Source organism: Zootoca vivipara, chromosome 6 (genome assembly GCF_965207765.1).
Source record: "Zootoca vivipara chromosome 6, rZooViv2.hap1.1, whole genome shotgun sequence".
Lineage (NCBI taxonomy): Eukaryota > Metazoa > Chordata > Lepidosauria > Squamata > Lacertidae > Zootoca > Zootoca vivipara.
In genome coordinates, this window is record NC_142589.1 from 25,331,986 (window position 1) to 25,351,382 (window position 19,397).

Below are 19,397 nucleotides of genomic sequence, written 5' to 3' on the forward strand. Positions count from 1 at the left end.
ATTAGGTTAACACGTGAGCTGCCTCTAGGTTAGATTATTGCAACACACTTTATGTAGTGCCATCTTTGAAGAGCATTCAGAAACTGCACTTAGTGCAGAATTCAGTGGCCAGAATTGACTGGGAGTGGGTGGTCTGATCCTAGAGCGCTGGTCCTGGTTCAAGTGCATAGGATGTGTTAGCTCCCTGGCCCAATTCAAAGTGCTGCTCTTGACGTATAAAGTCTTACGTTACCCATGACTTCAATACTTCAATACCTAACCAATACCTAATATTATCTGAGGGCCTTCTTTGTGTGCCCCCTTCAATAAACAGCAACATGAGAACAGGCCTTTTCAATGGTTTCCCAATTGTGGGATGCTCATTTTAGAGAGAGATGCACCTGGCACCATCATTATCAACTTTTAGGCATTTTGGCAAAGATGTTCCTTTTCCCAGGCATTTGGCTCTTAACTGGAGTGTCAAGATATGGTGATATCCATATTCAATGTTTAGTAGGATGGGATAGGATTTGCCATTTTTATGTGATTGCAGGATGTGTACTTTTTGTCAATTATCTTTTGGGTGTGTTTTAAATTTTGTATCATGTATGTTTTCATAACTCTAAATCACTTTGAGACATTTTTGTAGCAAGCGCCGAATACATCCAGTAAATAAACAATGCCCAATTCACACTTCCCTAAAGTGTATGAAAACTGAACTACAGCTGTCCTTTAAACAGGCCCTGTGTAAGGCCATGATAGCCAGCATTTTAAAAATGCCTGCTTCCAGCCCCAAACAGCCTAGGACAGGGGTCCCCCAAACTAAGGCCCAGGGGCTGGATGCGGCCCAATCACCTTCTAAATCCAGCCCGCGGATGGTCCGGGAATCAGCATGTTTTTACATGAGTAGAATGTGTCCTTTTATTTAAAATGCATCTCTGGGTTATTTGTGGGGCATAGGAATTCGTTCATATTTCCCCCCGAAATATAGTCCTGCCCCCACAAGGTCAGGATGACAGTGGACAGGCCCCCTGCTGAAAAAGTAGGCTGACCCTTGGCCTAGGATGACTTGGGTAGCATGCAGAAGCCTATTAAGATGTGGAATGCCTGGGCTGTGGCAAGACTTGCCAAAACCACCAGATCTTCTCTTGGCCTGGCAAGTAACATTTGTATGCTGTTCCTGATGCAACAGCCAAGTTGTTAAAATGGAGTGCATTAGAATCTTGAGCCAGAATATTCCTTGGCCTTGCTAGGTCGTTCCAATCTGGGATTCTTCAACACACACAATTACATTACCCCTCCGCTCTGTCTTGCAGGTACCTCTTATCATCCCCATTCTTGTGATGTTTGTTTCCATTGTGCTGGTTCTGGCACCCATCATCACTGCACCTGAGCTGCCATATCTGTATTGCGCTCTATTTATTATCAGTGGACTTGTCTTTTATGTACTTTTCATCCACTTCAAATTCAGCTGGGCTCAAAAAATCTCAAGTGAGTATCTGGTTGATTTCCATCCCAGGGGGAAGAGGTGTTTGTGATGAAATAATCTGGGTGTGGCTCTTTTATTCAAAAGGGAAAGAGCTTCTTAAAAAGGAACAGGTGGAGTGCATGAGATGCAGTAGAGAGGAAATTACAGTATGTGAATAGGGCAGGCTCATAGACCCGGGAATGGGGTACGTGGTCTCCTCAGATCACTTGCTAGAGATTACACAGTACACGTTTCTGCACTGGCCACTTGCCCTTTGCAGGCACATGGGTGCTAGTGTTTCCAGTTACAAAAACATTCCAATTGGAATTTCCCACCTTCCTTCAGGGTAGACAATTTTTAAGCCTCCCTATATAGTTTTAGACGTTCCTGTGCCTGCTTCTTCCTAACCACTAGCCATCTTTTCTTTAAAGACTGAAACTTGATGGAAATACACAGGAAATAGATCCTTTTGATTGTGGCAACTGGAATTTTGAGTGGACTCTGACACTTAGATAAGGTTACAGCTCATTATGTCCTGGAAACCATTTGAAATGTGGTCTGAGATGCCCTCACTTTGCCAGTCGCCATGCCAACAAACAACCACTTATAATTCCATCATGTTAAAGCGGTGATCTAATATCAGCCCATAGTTTGCAGAGTTAAAAATAAACATGTAAATATAATTCAATTCAACCAGAGTTCTAGTACAACAAAATGCTACTCTACCCTCATAGCACCAATAGTATAAGACTGTGTATACAGCCATACCTCGGTTTAAGTACGCTTCGGTTTGAGTACTTTCAGTTTAAGTGCTCCACGGACTTGTCTGGAACGGATTAATCCACTTTCCATTACATTCAATGGGAAAGTTCGCTTCAGGTTAAGTACGGACTTCCAGAACCAATTACACTCATACTTTGGCTTAAGTACGCTTCAGGTTGAGTACTCCGCGGACCCGTCTGGAACGGATTAATCCACTTTCCATTACTTTCAATGGGAAAGTTCGCTTCAGGTTAAGTACGCTTCAGTTTAAGTACAGACCTCCGGAACCAATTGTGTACTTAAACCGAGGTACCATTGTACTGATTTTGAATAGACCTCTTGATGTTTCCAGAAATAACAAGATGCTAATATTGAAAATATATTGTTTTTAGGTAGACATGATGTGCTCAGCACTGCACACACCATCTGGTACACTTAAGAAATGGAAAGCATCACAATAAAGCACTTGTTTTGACTGTAATTTCTGGAATATTCCCAAAAGCCATGTTAATTTGGCTATAGGAAAAGTAAAGCCCATAATCTGGCTTGTGGAATCAACACTGAGGCTTCTAAGTGGTTAAGTGCAAAGGGGGAAATGATCTAGGAAAAGAAATGGTACTAACAGTGCAAATGAGGCCATTTCTGACCTCAACAACTTCAAGATCCATGTTACCAGTAATTTGGCTATAGGAAAAGTAAAGCCCATAATCTGGCTTGTGGAATCAACACTGAGGCTTCTAAGTGGTTAAGTGCAAAAGGAGAAATGATCTAGGACAGTGTTTCTCAACCTTTTTTGGGCCACGGCACACTTGTTCCGTGAAAAAAATCACGAGGCACACCACCATTAAAAAAGTTAAAAAATTTAACTCTGTGCCGCCCTATATTATAATTATGACTGTAAGAAACACTTGCCAAATATTGCTTTCCGGCGGGTTAGTGCTGTGTATTGGCGGCCGCCAGGCACGTGACAATGCAAATCGCCCTTCTCATCGCCGCACGTCGCGGCACACTAGTGTGCCGCGCAACAGCGGTTGAGAAACGCTGATCTAGGAAAAGAAATGGTACTAACAGTGCAAATGAGGCCATTTCTGACCTCAACAACTTCTGTGTTTCAGAGCCCATCACTATGCACCTTCAGATGCTTATGGAAGTAGTTCCACCAGAAGACGTTTCTGAATAACATTGAATTTTTCCATCATTCAAAAGGCTAGATCCTGGAAATAGTTCAGCAGGTATGATACATCATGTCCACAACTATTGGTCTCAATGCTGAGGATAGGGGACATTTGTGAGACAGTAAGCGTCCTGAAAAAGACACCGTTCTGTTCTTTTCCCCTGTAAAATGCATTTGTTTTTGTAACACATTGAATTCAGGGATTTGCAACATCTTAAGAAAATATCTGTATGGGGGAAAAGACCTGAGGAGTTGTAGGCCATGGACTTGATTTCAGGTATGGAATTTCTACATTATTTTCTCAGCAAGCTGAAAGGACGGAACATGCAGTATTACAGTGCCATCTACCAGCAAACAAACATGGAAGCGCAAAGATGAAATCTCATCTATTAAATGTCTTACAGATTTATAAAGGGTAGAAACCCAAATGAAATGACAGGTGAACATCTGGGAGGGAGAAAGACATGTGATCTAGACATAATCCATATGATATTGACTCCAGCGGTTGAAGAGGTCAAGAAAAGTAATACACTGGACTAGGCTGAGGCTTCTCAAAGTATGCCTCTGCCTTGACACAATGAAACATGAGCAGATGATGGGATGTATCTCAACACTGGAGCAGATTTTTGCAGGCACAATGGTTTGTGTATTAGATGGGGAGAGTCTGTCCAGCATGAGGCTTAAAGGCAGATCCTTGGTTGCCCATATAAGGTTGTTTTGGCACTCAGGGAGCCTGAGCTTGGTTTGCTGCTGTCATGTCTCTACCTCAGTATCCTGCACAGCTACATCTTTTGAAAAGGCGTGCATGCAAAGACAGACGCTTAAGCAACATTTTTAATCTAATTCCAAAGGAAAGACATCAAGGAGCCTTGTACCACCTTAAAGATTTAATGGATTTATCACAACATCCATAAAAAAGAACTTTTGCCACACCAATTTCCCTACTTGCAAAATGTCTTCCCCTCTAAAACAAAGTTGCCACTAGGCAGATAATAAAAGTAAAAATTGGCTGTGGTTGTGTAGGCTGGATCCAAGAAGCTACATCTTTGATTTGGCTACCACCATTCCTCTTACCATTGGTTTGGGGTCAGGGTTCCACAATATGTTTGGGATGTGGAAGCAAGGTTTTCCATGCAGTGCTCAGCTGTCTCATTACTGAGATAGCAGGCAAGTAAGTGGAAATAATCTCAAAGTCAGGTAGCGATCTTGGAACAGACATGTTTGTTGCTTTTCAAAATTACTTTTGTGAAAGATGTGCAGGAAAACCAAAGATTTAGAATTTTTTACTGCTGCAAACATGGAATGAACTGCTGGTAAATGGAACACTAGATGCTCTTTCCCTCCCTTCCTTTGGCCTTCTCTAGATTCCTTGTGCACTCTGAAAAGTCAAAGTTCCAACATTACTGTTTTGTGACTTGTTGCAAATGCCTTTGGTATATTTTTATTACATTTTCTATTTAATAAATAAATAGTTTCTTACAACTCCAAAGACATAAAGGCTGGTTTTAAGAGTGTTCTTTATTGCTTTTCTAACAGGCATAAATAACCTTTTCCATAAGTATTCATATGAAATACCAAGTACTTAAACCATCACCAATTACCATATTATTCTTTTCATTAGAACTCACTGTATGAGGATTCTGAGAAACTGCAGGGCTGTGTTGCCCCTGGTTCTATGCTAAAAACCAAACAAAATTTTACATGGCAAATGAAACTGCTAGTTTCTTAATTTTCAAAATAAAAGGAGCAGCAAGGGTCCCACATTGGATAGGTGGACTGGCAGGAGAAACAGAAACAGGAGGAGCATGCCCCCCCCCCCCCGCCCAATTCAAATTTCTCCCCTGACATCCTGCTTTTACCTACAGAAGATACATATTTGCAGCAAAAAATTGTCAAAGGGATTCAACACCCCTTCCCTGCAATTTCTTTGACCCAGTTTGTGGAAATGAAAATCAGTCTTGGAGGTTGCAAAGACCAAACTCTTGGAAAAACACTGGCAGTGCAGCCCTATACACATTTAGCTGGAAGCAGGTCCTACTTGAGTACAGCTCCTGAATAAGGCTGCAATCCTCTATCTACTTACCTGGGAGTATTCCCCATTGAACTCAATGGAACTTTTTCCTATGGCTTGCATAGGATTATGGCCTTAAGAAGGGTTTATCACAACATCCAACTTTCAAAGACCTCTGATCTAATTGCATGTATGATATACAGAGATGCCCAACTGTTATAACATCATTTGGGTCAATCATGTGAAACACTGAAAGCTCAACAATTGCTGCCATATTCATTTTATAGAGTAAACTGTTGTTGCACTGTACTGTTACACATTTGACAATGTGGAGTGGGAATATTTAACTGGAAAAAGTAGGGGCATTTAGAAAATAGGATGCAGGCATTAGAGGGTATGTTAGAACCCATTGCAACTAATATCTGCAGCTTCCAGAGAGGCTGTCAATTCAGTGACAGAATGCTGCTCCCCATTGGAGGATACTCTTAAAAGGTACTATTTATCTAATACTGTATTTAATGTCAACAGGGCAATTATTTTGTTAAGCATACTGCCTTGTGATCTTTGGATGCAGGGCAGCATATAAACTTAGTAATAAGTATATCAAAGAGACTATCATATATAACTATGCCTGTGCATCTGACAGTCATTTGGGCATCCTTCACTTTACTTTTTGTTATACTGCTATGCGAACAGGTAGGGAAAGTTGTATTTATTGTAGCAGTACTTTACAGTCATACCTCGGGTTACAGCCGCTTCAGGTTGCGTCTTTTCGGGTTGCGCTCCCCGCCGAACCCGGAAGTACTGAAACAGGTTACTTCTGGGTTTCGGCACATGCACAGAAGCGCTGAATCGCAATCCGCGCGTGCGCAGACACAACACTGCGGGTTGTGAACGCTGCAGGTTGCGAATGTGCCTTCCGCACGGATCACATTCACAACCCCAAGCGTCCACTGTATTATATTTTTGGTTCTTTTGATTAAGTGGATCTACCAGCCCCTCACAGCTCCTGGATCCAGATAACAACACAGGTATACCCTTTGATTCTAATTTTTCTTACACATACCCACAGCTCTTTGTGCCAATATAAAAATGTACAGAAAGAGAGCACTCAAACAAATAGTGTCTAGTTAACTAACCAATTTGAATATTGATGTTCAAGGGAGACCTATAATATGATTTAACTTTCATTATCTACCATATTAGAGCAGGAAAAATTAGATGTAATGCATCAGCTGTGTTGGCCCAAACAATTCCACACAAAACAAACTGATCAAAGAACCAGAACTATTTTTCTAATCAACTACTTTAAGCTTTCAAATTAGTTCTCATATTCTGAAAACAAAAATATTTTCTGCACAGATCAGTCAGCATCTTATAGTTTTACACCTTAAGATACAGCTAACAAAGGGTACACTTAGTACATCACCAGTATTAAACTGGTTTTGATGGCTACATTTTTAAAAAGAAATTAAGATCAGAACTAAATATTGTTAGACTGAACACTTGTCTCTAGCAATACAACATGGACATGACATCACACCAAACACTTGGTATCAATGGATGCCAGAGGCTGAAAACACAAATGCTTTATGTGGCCATTACAAGCAAGGACAATGCCTGGTTTTGGCTTGCACATTGTCATTTTAAACAGGTTGCTGGAAAGGATTAAAACCTATTCTCCATTTTCCTACCTACTACAGAAACCTCATCTAGATGTTAACATGCTGAATGTTCACAATTCACTTTCCTAAATAAATGGTACTTCATGAAACATATCCAAGTGTAACTCAGAAATTCATTGCTTCATAGAAGCACATTACTCTATTGCCAAAAACAGTTTCATTCTGCCAGCATCCATTCTGTTATAATGTCCTTTGTAGTCAATAATCACCACTGTGCACAACTGCTTTGCTTTACAACGGATTATAAAGCCGCAGGAAAAATTCTGAAGGAAAAGATTCCAAGGTAGCATGAGGGGAAATATTCTGAGGGTTGTAATGGCTAAGAAATCCAAGTTACATTTAAGAACTTGAATGGTGCTTCCCAGACAGTTTCTACTCTTAACTCCTTTTGTCTAATATCTGTATGAGGCTTGATAATTTGTTTTGTGAGGAAAAGGCCAGAAGCTGTGCTTTCTTTTTGAAACAGGCTCCAAGAATAGCCACACACACAGAGAGAGGATTTTCACCTCCCTCCATTGGTTTCACGGTTAGGTACTTAGCAAAAATCACAACTCTTCTACTCAGAGCAAATTTACCTTGAATTAAAACTCACTGAAATCAATTGTACATGTGATCAGTCTATGGCAGTTAAGTCGAACAGCAAACATCCCACCCTCCCACCATGACAACCCTCTTCAAAATCATGGTCATAGAACTTTTACTGATGTTCAAAAAGCTAAAATGCTTTCATTATGGAAATGCCACCCAAGCTGCGGGTTCTCATGTGACAGCCTGGTTCTTAATCCCCATTTCCAAACCAGAATTAACAAATGGACAAATCACTCTCGGTGTCACTGTCATCTGAGGAGTGCTCCTCCTCTTCCTCCTCTGTAGAAACCAGGTGCACTTTCTTGGGGCCTGTGCCTGCTTAAGAAAAAAACACATTATGTATACATCTAAAAAGCTAGTTCCCAGCATTTTAGTGCAGTTTAACGTGCCACTTTGAAGAGAGGGTCTTGCCTGGTTCCTAATGGCTCTGGGTGCTATAGGACAAACAATACTGGCTGCCATCTGGTGGCTAATTTTAGGGTGTGGGGAAAGGGGGAGGGTTCAACTTTTCCTCCCCAGATGAAATCCTGACAAAAAATGGTCTCCCCACCAACAAGGCTATGACTCTTTAACACCAATGGGTGTTTTTTTTTAAATGAAAAACCTTACAGGACACAGTGATACACATACACACACACACACACACACACACACACACACACACACACGTGTGAAAAATGCAGATCAGAAGTCAAATAATTGAGAATGGGTATAAGAGACTCTCTCTAACCCTTTCATTCCAGTAGCTTATGAAAAGGATTGAAAAAAGAATACTTTGCTTTTTTTTAAAAAAAAACCAGACACAGCAGCTGTTCACTATGCATTTAGTGCAACCCAGTGTCAGCATCCCAGTTAGCTCCTGCCCTATAGAGTGCACAGAGAGACATCCACCCTCTAAACATCCCTGCCAAGCACAGGCTCCCTTTCCACATTTCCTGTCCGCAAGAACAAGAGTCATCAGACATTGGTTTATACTAGCTAAAAGGAGGATGCTGACTGCCTACAATGCTAGCCCAGGAGGGCTCCTCCTTGTGGCCAGCTCTGATTCTCCCCTCCACAAAGTATGCAACAGATTTGTAGCAGGCATTTCCCTCATCAGTGTCAGGGACAGAAATGTTTAAACTAGTTGGTATCATGACAATGAAAGAGAAAGAATCCAAGTTCTGTGAAAATCCTGCTGCTTTGAAGCAGACAGTAGTGTGGGTGTGTGTGGGTGGGTGTGTGGCTCCTCTCACTGAAGGGGACCAAGCAAGAAGTAATTTGCAGTCCTACCTCTGAAATGGCCCACTCCTGGATAACCTCTATGACTGAAGAGGAATGTATACACAAAATGCAATTAGTGGCTTACCAGCAGAAAAGGGACTTCTTTCTTCAGAATCATCCAAGTAATCAAAATCAAAGGAGACGTGGGAATTCTGTTGGAAGGAACATTTCAGAATACTTCAGTCTACCATGCCAATATTTTAAGTTCCATAACCCACTTTTGAATGTCCAACCTACTTTGTGCTTCAGCAAGTTGCACCAAGGTTCAGCCTTCTCTTTTGCAAGGGTAATCACAGGTTCACCATTCTTAAGATCACAAGCTGATTTTTCTTTGATGATATTTTTCTGCAGCTCCATATCAGCCAAATAAAATCTGTCTTCTACGGAAGCACTGACAGTATTTTAAAATATTAGTTTCAAAACAGAAACAAATCATTTTTTAATCCTTTTTTTGTAAAATATTTCCTATCTACCTGAAAACAATCCTCTGGGAGAAAAACTTGCAGTCATGGCTGGTAATATTTTGTAATTTTACCTTCAGAACAACAACATCCTGCTTTTCAAACCATTTTATTGATGGATAGAAGCTAAAAAAAGAAAAGAAAAACTGGTTAAAATGGATTTGATTTTTAAATACAAATTCCTACATATGAATTTCCAAAATCCTGGAAGTAATTCAGTTGACAAGCCATGTAATGCTACTGCTCGATTCCACAACATCTAGTAAAAAGGCTTTATAATGCCAAAAGTGACAGCCAATAAAGGCACATCCTCTTCAGAAGCAGCCTACCTCTGATTAGCAGAAGCTTGGGAATGCTGAGGATGGCTTTCTCCATTGGGCCCTTCCTGTGAGCTTCTCGGGAGCATCTGGTTAACTGCTGTGGTTGGACTCAACCCGCATGTGGAAAAGAATATCAACATTACAAGAGGAAAAAGAGCAAATCAGACAGAAGAGCTTGAAGAAGTATATTGGCGGGGATGGGGTGATGGGAGTTCCATTAGGGGGCTCCCCTCAAGGTGATGCTCTGCAATGGAAATATGGCTGAAGCTAGTTTTTCACACATACCCTTCCTTGACAAAAAACTATAACAGACCATACAGATCCCAAACTTTTCTCATATATAGAAGCTGGGCAATTGGTTCACATGCAGTGCGTGCTCTTTCCTAGAGTGTGCAGGAGGACTCCAGAAAACAGTTCCATGTTTTTACTGCAATTATTTCCTGCCAAGACCCAAGGCAGTTTACCACTTAAAAGTACTAAAACAAAGAAATGGTATAAACTATAGTGCAGGGGAATCCTCTCTGACTGATGGGCTTCTCAGCTGTTGATGGTGCTTGGCGTGGGTTTCCTTGCCCTACCTCAGGATACAAAGGTCTTAAGGACTCCCAGAGAAGGTGGCGCTGTTCCATCAGTTCTCTTAGGGCACTGATAGCTCCCTGCCAGGACCAGCTGACAGCACTTGCTCCCTGAAACTTGCTTCTGCCTTCTTCCGGGGCTCATGTCCTTAGACAGCCACAGGGAAAGTGGGGAGAGGAGGCCCTGACAGTTGTCTCAGGCCACTGGTGGTCTGGTTCCCTGATTTGGGCTTCCTTGCTTCCATTAATAACCCTAACAGTGCCTAGGAGAGCTGAGGGAGAAAGATTCAAACTGACAAAAGAAAAAGCATTCAGAATAACAAAAAAGACATTTGATATCTTAAACGGACAAGAAGATGAGAGCTGCAGATGGGAGAGAAAAAGACTGTCAGAACAAGTTAAAGAACAGAGAAATTAAGCAATGAAATAGATGAGAGAGCTAAAGTGAAAGAAGCGGCTTCCCTTTCTAGACAGTGTTAAAAACAGATATGAAAGCTAGGAGCTAAATGGCACCATAAACCTAGGTTATGGGCACAACAACAGTGAGCTTTTTTTTATTTATAACAATACAAAACTGAAAATGAATGAGCTGCAGCTAAAATATTATGTTCACTTTCCACATCGTCTAGTCTTCCCCTGCCCACCCCACCCCCAATATTCTTAAGAGGGTCTCTTCTCCAGTCTTCAGAGAGTAGCTCGAAGTGGAGAGGCAGAAAAGGGTCCTCCTTTCCTTCTGCTCTGCACTTTTAATCTGAAATCTTCGGCACAGTACTGTGCCCAGAGCTCAGAAACTGCTTGCGCTAATGAAATTGTGTGTCATAAAATGCGCCTAGAACAATGGGAGTTTTGAACACTGTTTCTAGACAAGGTCAGGAAAAGAGCTAGAGGGGCAACACTTTGGAGCTGCCCAGGACTCAGTTTCAACTCACCTGCCCCTGCCTCTCTGGGTGGTGGGCGCATTAACCCACTGCTTTCTAGAGTCCTTCTGCATACCTCCAGAAAACCAGCTGTCAACACTCAGGCCTTCATATTTTCAAAGCTGAACTATACAAGCTTGATATAGAGGTGCTGTCAGCAGCTCTGTGACTTTAGATCAGGCATCCCCAAACTGTGGCCCTCCAGATGTTTTGGCCTACTTGGCTCCCAGTACGTTTCTGAGCACAATTCAAAGTGTTGGTGCTGACCTTTAAACCCCTAAACGGCCTCAGTCCAGTATACCTGAAGGAACGTCTCCACCCCCATCATTCTGCCCGGACACTGAGGTCCAGCGCCAAGGGCCTTCTGGCGGTTCCCTCACTGCGAGAAGCAAAGCTACAGGGAACCAGGCAGAGGGCTTTTTCGGTAGTGGCACCCGCCCTGTGGAACACCCTCCCATCAGAGGTCAGAGAGATAAACAACTACCTGACATTTAGAAAATACCTAAAGGCAGCCTTGTTTAGGGAAGTTTTTTATCTGTGATATTTGATGTATTTTAATGTTTGTTGGAAGCTGCCCAGAGTGGCAGGGGAAGTCCAGCCAGATGAGCGGGGTGTAAATAATAAATTATTTATTAATTATTATTATTATTATTATTATTATTATTATTATTATTGTTGTTGTTGTTGTTGTTGTCCCATGACCCTAGCTAACAGGACCAGTGGTCAGGGAAGATGGGAATTGTAGTCCAAAACATCTGGAGGGCCGGTTTGGGGATGCCTGCTTTAGATAGTGCCAACACTATGGCCCATCTTCAGGTGCTTGTGGCGATAGCCTAGAAAGCCCAGAGGAGCCTAACCTTGGTAACGTTTTACTGAAATACACTATGTACTTCAAGGACCCACAAGGACTCACAGAGGCTGCCCCCACCAAACTTTGGAGTTCCCTTTCTTTTAAGGCTTGCCAAAGTCCATGCCTGCACTTCTTCAAAGAATGACATGAAACTACCTTTGGTGGTCTGGGATAGGGAAGGAGAGCAAAGAAAAAACATTGCTACCCACTCAAGGCATTGAGACTGGGAATGACATAAGCTCCAAACAAAACAATTAAAATTGATACCATTCATGAGATGGCTGTAGACATTCATCTGCTTTCTTAGCTGCAGTCATTTCATCTAAATGAAAGACAAAACAAATTACACACATACTGTAAATATTTGTAGTAGTTGTTTAGTCCTGTCCGACTCTTCGTGATGTGGCATCAAGATTGCTACATGGGTAAGCAATTTTACCCTCATAGTGCCTTACGAGCGGTTGACAGTGGACTTCCGAAGAGTCTAAAACTCTATTGCTTGAAGCAGATGCTTTGCCCCCAGGAATGATAATTTTGATTGGCGCCTTTTGCTATCCAGGGGGATGGATGTTGGACCTGGCAAGCTAGGGTTCAATCCCCGCTCAGCCATGAAGCCACCTGGGTGACATTGAACCAGTCACTAACTCTCAGCCTAAGCTACTTCACAGAGTTGTTGTGAGGATAAATCGAGAAGGAAGTCAGCGTATATGCCACCTTCTGTTATCTGGAGATAACACACACGTGCAATCAATCAATCAATCAATCAAAAAAATCCTTTCAAGGCAGAATACTTACCTGGATGATTTTGTAAAGTTTCTTGAGAAAAACTCTGATTGGTAATAATATCACCCTCTTGCACATCATTCTGCACATTGGATAAGGCTTGTTCTTTGGAGGCCTGTGAATTGAGAGTAGCCTGGTCCAAGATGCTTTGTGAAGGAGGTGTGTCCTGCTCACTCACCCCACACTTCAGAGGATGTATCCTAAAAGGGGTGTGAGAGATGTTACAGTGCACTTTGCTTAAAAGAACATTTTACTCATTGTATGGGCAGCAGTCCAGACACCGAGTGATGTTGGTCTCCAGCCAATATAAGGCACATTTAGTCTTAAACGTGTTCTGCAGTTCTTCCTGCTTTTTTAAACCTCTAGCTAGGGCAGAATATTTGCATGGAAAAAGGATGTGATGAGGAAGGATGATGAAATACTTTCTACTTGTGTCATTTTCCAGCGCAAAAACTATACTCCCCTCATTGTATTTAATCCTCTGGTGCAAAGATTTTTACCTTTGGGTGCAACAGAAGCTTGGGTTCACTGATTCTGAGTTAGAAAATGACACAAGAGGAAAGGGTTAAACAGCCTTTACCTGCTCAAATGCAGCCTGCCCCAAACTTCTGGTTTAAAAAGGAATTACCAGAGAGACACTTGGGAAAGGACTCACCTAGGAGAGAAGCTTCCTTCTCTCTCTAGTCAATCTCAGCCTTAGAAACTACGGTATTTGAGACTCCAGCACACTAGAAACCAGCTACACCCACCCTGGACACTCAAGACGATCCACACCAAGACAAGTTTTGGAACTGAACCTATTAAACAAGGAGAGCTCTCAGAGAAATTGTGGTGAAAGCTCAACAACCACTGAATAGCGAGAGTAGTTTGTACATATGTATCCAAGGGCAAAAGCCCTACTAACTTAGTTTCAAGGACTATATAGCCCTCCCAAGGTGACTCACATCATAAACTGTAAAGTACAGTAAAACCAATATCAAACCAAGTAACTAATGCTCAAACAGATCAACTCCAGTTTGAGAATGATACTGCAACACCCCTGAAAACTACCTAAACAGATGTTCTTAAAATGTAAGTGCTATAAAACTAAGGAGAACAGAACACCAGCTAATGCAATCCCTTAGCCTCTGTTATGATCTCAATATGTCCTTGAACTGTTACCTTCTAATTTTAGTACACACAACACTTCTTTAGCTGAAAATTTAAAGCTTCATTATTTAAAAAGAAGAAATCAAAGTCACTCCCTTACAATGCAGGTAAGTCCTTTTCCTCCTGAACTGTTTCAGCATCTCTATATAACTTCTGGAGTTCACTGATGTGTTCTGGGTTGTCAATTCCCATTCCAGTAGACAGGATCTCAGAACGAATATTATATTCATTAATAGATGTTTTCAGATCTAGAAGTCTGGTGACACGAACCTAAAATTTAATTATGAATAAGTAGTATTTGCTTTCACACCACTAGTTTGCAGCTCCTTCATCCCTCAAACCTCCTAGTTATGACTATGAAACTGACCTGCTTATCTTCCTTCCTTCCTCAGTCTCCCCCACTGCTTCAACTATCAACTAGAGCTGAGCCCTTAGATATGGCTTAGATTGGTACGTTGATCTGTCTCTGGTGAGAGATTTCTGTGTCCAAAAGCACAGAAATTTTGGCAAGATTTTGCAATCCTTACTGATCATCACAGTCAAAACCAAGTACCATACCCTATCACACCACCTGTGAATGGTACATCTGTTTGCATCTTTCTAATCCCAGATGCATGTGTGCTGCCACAAGGAGGTGGTTTATCAGATTCTTATAAGGGAGATCCTTTCTGCACCCTTTAAATAAAGAGAGCAAAGCTAATCCCAGTTCTATTTCAATATCTCAGTATTGCAAAAATTTCCTGCAAAAATTTCTGTGCTTCTGGATACAGAAATCTCCCACAAGAGAAATTATTAATGTTTTCATCACTAATACCGTGTTTCTCATATTATAAGACATGTCTTATATTTATTTTTTCCTCTAAAAAACACACTATGGCTTATTTTCAAGGGATGTCTTATTTTTTTCCTCCTCCTCCTCCTGCCGTGGCCGGCATTCCTGCTGCGCCTATCACTATGTCTTATTTTCGGGGTATGGCTTATATTCCTTGAATGCTTAAAAATCCTGCTATGGCTTATTTTATGGGTATGTCTTAAAATATGAGAAACAGGGTACAGATGTGGTGGCTAAATGCTTCTTAAAATCAAGGTTATCCACTGTGAAAAGGGTGCTGTATCAATAATGCCTCCTCTAAAAACTAGCAGCTCAAATGTTTGGGAAGATTTTCCAAACCATTTGTAAAATCTGTTTATCCATTGTTAAAATACTAAGACGGCAGTACTGGAGACTTCTAAACCAAACCTCAGTGAATAATTCTTTTCACAATCCTTAAATCTGTAATATCCCAGGAAAACCAACTGATAATACAACCACCAAACTGGGGGCTCTGATTTAAGTGCTAATCAAAGTGGTATAATGTGGCAAACTTGAGAAAACCAAGTACCTCATACCACATTCCAAGTATCCCATATTCAAAAGAAGGAAAGAAGGAAAGAAGGAAAGAAGGAAAGAAGGAAAGAAGGAAGGAAGGAAGGAAGGAAGGAAGGAAGGAAGGAAGGAAAGAGACTCCTCAGTACCAACATAAAAAAAGAGATTTAGAAGTTCACTTCGGAATTTATTAGGCAGTTAGATAAAGTATTTAATCTTGTATTACGTACCACTGGATCCACCCAAATTGTGTTTCCCAAAGCAAGTACTATTTTTGCTTCATGAGGTTTCCCTCTGATCATCTGATTAATGAATCTCGTAACCTAACAAAAAAGAAAAATCCTCAGATATCAATAGTTTTGCTTAATACAGGTGACCTGCAAAAAGTTGTTTTTAAAAAACAACAAAATAGCTGGCCATCACTGAAACAAGTTTAGGCACTGACTGCTCTGTGTACCATAAGACAAGTGAAGGTAAGAAAAAGGAATAAACTTACTTTTGGATTCCACTCCACTTCATTATCAATAGGTTTAACTCGACAAACAATAAATTCTACTGCTTGAGGGGGCAAAGCTTGGAATTGTTCAGGTAAGTGAAGCAATTTAAAATTTTGAACTTGACCAAATCTGCCTTCATCTATATACTTGATATGAATGCTATAAAATACACAGTTTTCTTCTTTGGGTGGTACTTCAAGCACCTGAACCCTGTAACAGAATGGAAGAAAAGGGAATTAAAAAATTTCCAACATGTAAGGTAAGTTAAACCAACAGAATTCTTATGTGTTTGTATAGAAGTTGTATCTTTAAGAGGTGATGCTACACTCGTAAACTTCCTTCCAGATTTCAAGAAATCTAGGACTAAAACTGCAGTTCAGTTCTGCTGATAAAATGCAAGTCTCCCTTCCTTGTAGCACCAACATTGTTGGCGAGTTCTGCTAATGAGACTTCATGACTTCACAGGCACCCACTGTACAGTGCCTATGACATCAGTGAATTCAGATCACACAGTTCTTCCTGTACCAGCCATTCCAGCACAAATCTATCTTTAAAGGTTTATTTGTGTTTACATTTTTAAAGAAAGTGATGTATGGAAGTGAGAGCTGGACCATAAAGAAGGCTGATCGCCAAAGAATTGATGCTTTTGAATTATGGTGCTGGAGGAGACTGTTGAGAGTCCCATGGACTGCAAGAAGATCAAACCTATCCATTCTTAAGGAAATCAGCCCTGAGTGCTCCCTGGAAGGACAGATCGTGAAGCTGAGGCTCCAATACTTTGGCCACCTCATGAGAAGAGAAGAATCCTTGGAAAAGACCCTGATGTTGGGAAAGATTGAGGGCACTAGGAGAAGGGGACGTCAGAGGACAAGATGGTTGGACAGTGTTCTCGAAGCTACGAACATGAGTTTGACCAAACTGCGGGGGGCAGTGCAAGACAGGAGTGCCTGGCGTGCTATGGTCCATGGGGTCACGAAGAGTCGGACACGACTAAACGACTAAACAACAACAACAATATTGAGGCTACGTGCTCCCCAGATGATCCCATGGGCACCCATAAAGAAAGTAGTGGGGGATCCAAGCAAGCCTGTATAAATAAATCCATCCGGAAAATATTGAACATTTACAAATTATGTTGTACAGATAACATTGTTAGGGTTTGAATGGCTTTTATTGGCATAGAAAACCACTAGGCTAGATTATACCATAATTCGTTTGCAGAAGAAGCGAAACATTCTACCTGTGGAAAGTGTTTTCTTCACGTAATCCATACATTGCTAGCTTCTCCAATGGGTCAGCAGGGACAAGATTCTTAGATTTTTTATAATATGCATTCATTTCATCTGCAAGAGCTGCATATGGATCTTTCTGTTTACTGACAATGCGGCCAAAGTAGTTTGTGGCATCCACAATAAAAAGAGGGAGGATCTGAAAGAGGGAAAATACATGTGAAAAGGAGTGCTGCAACTTTAGCAAATAGGCACATCCCCAAGTCACTGGATTTAAATGTTTGTTTCAAATTCACCTGCTTCCAGCACTCTTCTTTTTCAGATTGCAATACTAACAAACAAGAAAACTCATACCAACATGTAAAACGTATCTTGTAATAAACATTCCAAAAGGTTTTGCCACATCCTTGCATGTGTAGAGGGTGCACCTCTCTCGTGTTCTGGCCTCGTTTCTGGCACTTTTAAGAAACCTCTTCTTTTATTGTTTCCCTTCCCTCTCTTTCCCACATGACCTGAGTCTCTGAGACCTAAACAACATGCAAGTGAAGGACCTCTGTATGTTTTATCCCAACCTACTAGAATTATACAGAATATGCAAGTAAAGAAAGTGGTCCATTTTAAGGAGAAAAGGAGGAAGTGAGAGGGACTGCATCCCCCCCAAGGCTTCCTTCTCTGTATCCCCAATCAACAAACCTCTCAGCCAGGCTCTCTTCCAGCATTGGTTCCCCAAGTGAGAACAGTATCTTGAAAGAGGACTGTGAGAGTCTGAGCCCCCTGACTGTTGCACTCTGCTCTGGAACTTAAAATCAGACTGAGCGCTGCTCTGCCCTATTTTTTGTCTGATTGCAGCAGATGGATTGTTAACAACACAGATCTTCCACATTCACATCTAATTTGGGTAATATACTACAACAGTGATGACAAGGCCCACGTCTATTTTGATTTATACATAGCAGCTTGCAACCATAGGTACTCCAAAAATTTGGGGGGAAATCTAAGCTATCTTCCTACAGTAACTAAAAAGGCTCCAGTTCCCCAGTGTTGCCTATTATGAAACAGAGTCCAGTTTCCAGAAAGAAAGCTGTTTACTTTTGCCAGCATACACAGCTATAAGGGAGAGGGGGAAATAATCTGTGAAAGATTTTCAGTGGAGGAGGAAAATTCATTTTATTATGTAAAATGAAGTTTGGGCAGGCAGAAGATCTGTGATCATAGAGGATCAAAAGAAATTATCTGGAGCTCTGATTCTTTCATGCTCTGGGGCCTGAACTCTCTTCCACCAGAAGATAGATACAGCATGTTTAAGATGCAAGAACGAAGCTGATCTACTAACTTACCGTTACATTTCCAGTTGCAGGCAAAGCTTCATTTGTTACCTTTTGTAGCATATCTATTTGTAAACTAACTCGATGTCGATCTGGACAGCGTTTCTTATCCCTGTGACAGAATAATGATAAAAAAAGAGTTCAGTATTTTAAGAGAACAAATGCCAGGAAGGTGACAAGAATACAGGTGGCTGGTAAGAATACAGGTGACTCACTTACGCAGGGGTTACGTTCCTGGCACAAATGAAAGCATGTAAAGTGGGGAATACCCTTTAAGCACCATATAAACAAACAAACAAACAAACTTTTTATGCCCCACCCATCTGGCTGGGTTTCCCCAACCACTCTGGGTGGCTCCCAACATAATATTAAAAACACGATAAAACATCAAGTAAAAACTTCCCTAAACAGGGCTGCCTTTAAAGGTAGCCCCATGTAGAGCACATTGCAGGAGTCCAAGTCACTCTCTCTTCAATCTATACCAAAAATACTGTATCCAAAAATATTCACAACTAGAATTGAAGCTTTAGGGCTGGCAGGAGGATGGGGGATGTGCAGGAAAACACTACCCCCCCCACCAGCTATTAGGCTGAGTAGCATAAACAAAGCACGGCTGCACCTCTGGTTTATTCTGGGCTTCCTCCATCCTCACTGACATCGTCTTTGGGCTTTAGGGAAGGTCTCCTTGCGAGCCATGATGACTCTCCAGCTCTCTCCCGTGATTTCCGGGTTTGAATTATTTATTTCCAGGAGCCACGCATATATGCAGTCATGGGTGAATCAATCATGCTTAAGTGGGGTGGCACCTGTAAATGGAATATGTTGGCCTGCTTTGTACTTAACAGTAAGCCCTCGCCTGAAATAAACCACAGTTTCCTGTGCAGTATGCCAGTACTCAATGCTGAAAGAACTTCACTCCAGCCTGCTTGTCTGCATCTGGAAGAGACAGACTATGAGGTTTGACTTAACACTACATAAGACCCAGTACTCATGGG

The 19,397-nt window shown here is 41.4% G+C and overlaps 2 protein-coding genes across 10 annotated transcripts in view; one reads left to right on the forward strand and one right to left on the reverse strand.

Moving 5' to 3' along the window:
- Nucleotides 1-4,880, forward strand: part of LOC118085876 (b(0,+)-type amino acid transporter 1-like) — a 45,998-nt gene extending 41,118 nt beyond the window's left edge. For 4 of the 5 annotated variants that reach the window (XM_060276104.2, XM_088671826.1, XM_035116895.3 and 1 more), the window contains 2 exons: nt 1,296-1,470; nt 3,325-4,880. In XM_060276104.2, coding sequence (XP_060132087.1) covers nt 1,296-1,470; nt 3,325-3,389 — 240 coding nt within the window. In that variant the 3' untranslated portion in view covers nt 3,390-4,880. The remainder of the gene's footprint in view (nt 1-1,295; nt 1,471-3,324) is intronic. The other variant, XR_004692707.3, reaches the window with a different exon arrangement.
- Nucleotides 4,881-4,890: 10 nt separating this feature from the next.
- Nucleotides 4,891-19,397, reverse strand: part of TDRD12 (tudor domain containing 12) — a 40,870-nt gene continuing 26,363 nt past the window's right edge. For 2 of the 5 annotated variants that reach the window (XM_088671818.1, XM_088671819.1), the window contains 12 exons: nt 18,415-18,514; nt 17,089-17,276; nt 15,848-16,058; nt 15,582-15,674; nt 14,086-14,255; nt 12,849-13,036; nt 12,319-12,375; nt 9,721-9,823; nt 9,404-9,517; nt 9,168-9,321; nt 9,016-9,082; nt 4,891-7,985 (listed from right to left, as the gene is read on the reverse strand). In XM_088671818.1, coding sequence (XP_088527944.1) covers nt 7,882-7,985; nt 9,016-9,082; nt 9,168-9,321; nt 9,404-9,517; nt 9,721-9,823; nt 12,319-12,375; nt 12,849-13,036; nt 14,086-14,255; nt 15,582-15,674; nt 15,848-16,058; nt 17,089-17,276; nt 18,415-18,514 — 1,549 coding nt within the window. In that variant the 3' untranslated portion in view covers nt 4,891-7,881. The remainder of the gene's footprint in view (nt 7,986-9,015; nt 9,083-9,167; nt 9,322-9,403; nt 9,518-9,720; nt 9,824-12,318; nt 12,376-12,848; nt 13,037-14,085; nt 14,256-15,581; nt 15,675-15,847; nt 16,059-17,088; nt 17,277-18,414; nt 18,515-19,397) is intronic. The other 3 variants (XM_088671822.1, XM_088671821.1, XM_088671820.1) reach the window with 3 other exon arrangements.